The sequence below is a fragment of the Nelumbo nucifera genome, chromosome 3 (genome assembly GCF_055504915.1).
Source record: "Nelumbo nucifera cultivar China Antique chromosome 3, China Antique-T2T, whole genome shotgun sequence".
NCBI lineage: Eukaryota > Viridiplantae > Streptophyta > Magnoliopsida > Proteales > Nelumbonaceae > Nelumbo > Nelumbo nucifera.
The window spans coordinates 15047793-15053279 of record NC_142651.1 but is presented as its reverse complement, the minus strand read 5'-3'; the positions used below and the strand labels follow the sequence as shown (position 1 = coordinate 15053279).

The following is a 5487-nucleotide window of genomic DNA, read 5'->3' as shown; positions in this document are numbered from 1 at the left end:
TAATAAAGAAAGATCAGCATATTATAATTTATTTTAAGAAACATGTAAACACTAAAAGAATTGAATAAAGACCGTTGAGCCCAATACGATAATAAGACAAAAAGTGATTCCCTATTTTTGCTTCTTGGAGTCTGTCTTTGGCCTCAAAGATATACCTATAACTGAAATCTGACAATCATGATAAATAAAGCAATCTCAATTTCTAGCACGCCTTCCTCGTCCACGGCCACGACCACCACCTCTTCCTCCACGCCCTCCACCTCCCTTCTTACTTGCACCCAACGCCTTGTTAACATCTGACTTCACTTTCATGTTTTCAGGTAATGGGAGTATGTGATCCACGCACTTCCTGAAACTGAAATCGTCCACAGATTCGTCATGCCTGATGAGAAAGAAACACCGGCTTTTCCACATTGGATGGTAGCGGACCTGGAAAGCACCGACACCTCCTCCAAGCTTCTTCTCTGCCTCGGCATGGCCCTTCTTGAGCAAGTCCAGCAACACCATGTGCTCATACTGCAAAACCATTGTTGGGCACAATCAATTAGCACTCGGCACAGATAACAGTCACCATAATATGTGTCAGTCCAATCATATTTTCAGTCTTAGAAGCAAAAAATAAAAATTATAAACAAAAAGCACTTGTTTTAGGCTGCATTTGCATTCTTTATTTTAAGGACTTGCAGTTAAAATGCCCCTTATGAAACTGCCAAATGCAGCCTTAAACACCTTGCTGCTTCATATATTTCAATTGGACTGTCAAATGTCCCAAGACGGTCACTGTTACGTTTTATTTTTGGCCAATAACTAATACACCATGAGCATGCTTCTCCAAATTGGCAAGTTGGTGCATATTACAAGAACTTTAAGGCAAATTATTAGTTAATTGTTTTTTATGCCCATGGACTAGTTAATTGTTTGACAATTTCAACGTCGCCTAAACACAACCACATCCACATACTCTCTACTTTCAAATCGAATTCCTCTCTTTTACTCAATAGTAACGAAATTATGTGTCTAACATGAAATTTTACGTGGGATGTAAATATCAGAAAAATGTTTCTCCCATTTTTTAAGTTTTAACCTACAAGAAAAAAGTGGAAGGCACCAACCTGCAATTACTGATATCTTGCCATGAAGTCCAGTTTCAATTTGCTCTTCAGTGCTTACAGCAATGCTTAGAAAATGGCAGCCATAGTTTTCAAGGCGTCTTGTCGCCTAGGCGCCTAGGCATCACATAGGCAATGGACTTTTTTATATAGAAAATATAGATCCTAGGGTAGTTCCTTAGGTACCATAGCCATATTTCCTTAATAATTTATTCATAATTTTTATAAGAAAAGTATAGAGTTCATTTTAAAGTAAAGAAAATCAACATATTCATGAGAAGGAAAAAAAAAAGAAGAAAAAGAAAATTCAAAAAATATAGGGTCTGAACCCTTATTTTTTGTTATAGGAAAAGAAGAAAAGAAAAAGTAGTAGTAGTAGTAGTAGTGGTAGTAGCAGCAGCAGCAGCAGTAGTAGTATAAAATGTGTTGATTAGACAAAATTTTAAATTCTTTCTTACTTATTGGTTCAGGTTTTAAAGTCTTTGAGGGTTCAATACAGCAATTAGCAATGTTTGTATTGATTAAATCCTAACAAATAAGAAAACAATAAAAACAAATTAGTATATAAACACACAAAATGAGTATTTTAGTTTAATAGTGCCTATTTTATAATTACAATGTCAAAAAATAAAGAATAAAAAAGTATTTTACAATACATAGTACAAAACTGCTAGGCAATTTAGGGGAGGCGAGCCTCAAAGAGCACCTTGTCGCCTAGGCGTCGCCTTGACAACTATGATGGCAGCAGATAACAATGAAGGCAGTTTCAGTTTCAGCCTTCAGATAATTACAGATTGGACTTCAAGGTCCACCTTGAATTTATATTAGTTTCAAGTCAGTAGCAGTCGGTTCCTAGTGTGAGGCCTTCAGAAACAGGGCAGTCCTCTGAGACACCTGACTCTCATTGTGGGTATGGGCTCATCATATTGTGCAAGATGTTTTTCAATTTTTATCAACACCCTCAGTTTCCACTTCAGTGAAATCCTTTTCCCTAAGGCTGTGTTAGGTTTTAAGGAAAAAGTACGGAAAGGTAGGGAACCCTTTACAAACCTTGTATAGGTTTCCCTACCTTTCCCTACTTTTTTCCTTCAAACCAACCATAGCCTAAATGTTTTTCTTTTATTTATTTATTTCAGAGGGAGAGGTGTTAAAACATTACATAAAATGATAACAAAAAAGAAAAAAGGAAATTGGATTTCTCTGTGATATTGTTTATTAGGTGGGAAAAATGTTTATCCAAGCCAAGGTGTGAAACTCAGCTAAACCAGAACCTAATCCCTATTGACAGAAATAAGGAGCGTGACTTGAATACCCAACTTGAAGATTCAACAAATACTCAATCCGAACCCAACCAAGTTGCACCCTTGTAACAAAGCTACTGGCCCATCTATTGATTTATTCCCACTTCCCAGCTTAATCTTTTTGGGTAATAATCTCATGTTATATATAAGAAGTTGGCATGAAGTACAAAACCCCAGAGACCAAAAAGGAAAAATTAACACAAGGCAGCCCAAAGACGTTAAAACCCCTGTACAAATATGCAATAACACAAGTTCCACCTCTGCAGAGAGTCATAATACAGCTAAAATAATCACAAGGTTCCTCAGCATCAGCAGACTGAGATGATGTATGGGCATCACTTTAGCAACCCCCAAACCCCCCACATTATCCACTACTTATTGGAATTGATACTACATTACAAAGACTTTCCCTAAGCATTTGAAGTCCTGAAAATCATCAGGTATCAAGAGGATACCTCAATGAACACCTCCAGAGTTTACTTGCCACCTAGAATAGATTTTTCAAGAAGATCCACTAGGGAGCAAAATTAAAGGGACTTGTTAAGATCCTTTAAAGAATATCAAACCTTAATGTTAATAAGATCTAGATTGAATCAGGCTTTAAGGTTAAGGCCTTTGATGTAAGGATGAAACCACCTTGAAAGACCTAAAATATCATTTCCAACATCAACCATCTATCTCCTTGAAGAACATATCATCTCATGTGGTTCACTAAATGAGTTAAGACGCATACAAGAGCTCAATAGCTTGAGTGTTGTGCTCAGGTTATAAGTGGATTCCTTTGGGATCTGATGGGTTTGTTGCCTTTGTATACCTCTTGTAAACTCCTTTTCTTTTCTTTTTGAATAAAAGATACCTTACCCTTTTTAAAAAAAAATCTTATGATCTACAGTTTCAATCATGAATTCCAAGGGTTTCGCTTTGAATCTTACACATGAATCATTTTCTTAAGAAATCTTACAATTCATTTTTTGAATCTTATCATTCAATTAACAAATCTGACAATTTAAATGATTCATGTGAACCAAATTTAATTGAGACCTAGTTGTCTACTTTGTTTTCTTTTATTTCTCTTATTTCTTTTCAAGAGGCACTTGTTTTAAAGCTCTTGTTAGAATAAGATTTATTTAGGTTACTTAAGACCTAATCATAAGTAGACTAAAGGAACGTAATCATCTTACATTTTTTTATCAATAGAAAAGTGGCGTAATCATCTTATACTGTAATGTACAAGTGCAAAAGTCTTTTGTTTCGTGTACATTGTACATATATGTACACTTTCAGAAATAGGTATTCTGCAACATCTAATATCTGATAAAGTAGGGCCTGAAAATGGAATGCTTAAAAATTTCCAAATTCATAAATGTGCGGTTCAGCATTTCAGCATTCCAGCAACTCTAGACCTTCTTAAATGCTGGATGGTGGGCGAAGTGCAGGCATTGGGTGATTATTCTACTCATTAAGATTTTACCACATGGCAATAATACCATTGGATTTAAGCCATTTATGAGTTTGGAATCTTTTCTGCATTCCATTTTCAGCACTTATTCCAGCAGCTATCAAGCAGACTTTTAGTCTTGCCATAACAAATAGGTAAATCAATCGCATCAATAGATGCATGCAAGATTCACGAAAGTTGCATGTCAATAATTAAGGGAAAAGGGAATAATTAATGACTAAAAAGATTTTAATTCCCAGAGTGCACAGGGATACAATTGGGTGATCTGGATAGTCAGTTTTTCCCCGTAATTTAGTTGACCATACCACTTGTAAGTTGCAGTATTTCTTTTATGATACTACTTGCAGCATTGACATAGTGATCATAAAATCTATAACCATGTTAAAGCAAAATCGAGAAATGAAGGGAAAGATATACCTCGTTAACGTTGATATTGGGAGGCCAGTAATGGAGTAACTTGTAGAAGTAATTAAACATATCTTCCGATGAGCTGAATTTCTTTGGACCGAGACTCACAGGATCTTCTTTCTTTTCTTCTTCTTTTTCTTGTTCTTCGTCCTTTTCTTTTCCGTCTTCTTTCACTTCATCGTCTTCCTCGCTCTGTTGTAGCTTTTCAAGGCGTTCTTCTTCGACTGACTTCTCGATCTTTTGTTTCTTCGACAACCCGTCCTCTCCGTCTGACTCATCCCCTTCTTCTCTTGGTCGCTTTGAATCGCCATTCGGGGTCCTCGTGGACGATTGATCTCCATTAACTTCTGGTTTCTCGCCTCCGTTCGAATGCTCTTCTTCGGAAATGTTAGGGTTTTGGACGGCTCCTTCAGTTTCCAATTCCATGTCTTCGGTGGCTTTGTCTTCGCCTTCAATGCTCTGGGAGATATGCGCTACTTCCGTCATGTCCGGCCTCTGTGAGAGTGTGAGTACGAGAGCAAGCGAACTAGCAAAAACCCTAAATCTAAAACCTCCTGTAACATATGCAGTTGATGAACGGACTCCTTTTAAGAAGGGAAAAGCAAAATCCTAAGAGCCCGAACCTAACCCGAAGTAGAGCTGTCAACGAATCGGTCTGGTTCGAAACAAATTGAACCGGTTTCGAACCAACTATGTTGACCACTATATCTTGCTGGCCACGTTCACCCAGCTGCAGATATGAGACATCGATTCTACTGTGGTCAGCGGTTCGGGTTTTAATCGGCTTGTTATAGCAAAAAACAGTCCGACACAATTACAATCGAGACGTGCTCAGAAATTATTCGGTTGCATAGCATGGATCGATATGGAGATATCTTAAAATAGAATCCAGTAATGATGCATGGAACCGTTGGATCCCATCTAATTATTCGGGTCTACAATCATATCCCGAATCCAACCCATTTTAGAATGCAAACACTAGGGTCACACAATTCCCTTTCTCTAAAAAAAACGCTAGGATTACACACTTACATATGGTTTTGGATTGACTTGGATGATTCTCATATCCAAATTTTATTTGTTATATTTGAATTCAAATAAAACTAGCCCGAACTTGTGCGATGAAGAGCTTTGTCAAGAGAAACTAAAACATAAATAACCCCATTACATTCTTAATTGGGTCAAGTTGGTCCAAGTCTAACTCAAGTAA

The 5487-nt window shown here is 37.0% G+C and overlaps 1 protein-coding gene across 1 annotated transcript; it reads right to left on the bottom strand.

Moving 5' to 3' along the window:
* Window positions 1–4849, bottom strand: LOC104597568 (uncharacterized). The gene is made up of 2 exons (XM_010259189.2): window positions 4287–4849; window positions 1–516 (listed from the first exon to the last, which is right to left on the bottom strand). The coding sequence occupies exons 1-2, from the start codon at window positions 4761–4763 to the stop codon at window positions 196–198; spliced, it is 798 nt and encodes a 265-aa protein (XP_010257491.1). The 5' UTR covers window positions 4764–4849; the 3' UTR covers window positions 1–195.
* Between the last annotated feature and the right edge of the window lie 638 nt (window positions 4850–5487).

Bases quoted from the DNA above. Each gene is read 5' to 3' on its own strand.
- LOC104597568 (XM_010259189.2), bottom strand. From the start codon at position 4,763: ATGACGGAAGTAGCGCATATCTCCCAGAGCATTGAAGGCGAAGACAAA. The intron at 517-4,286 runs GTATATCTTTCC...ATGGTTTTGCAG, and splicing joins CCAATATCAACGTTAACGAG to TATGAGCACATGGTGTTGCT.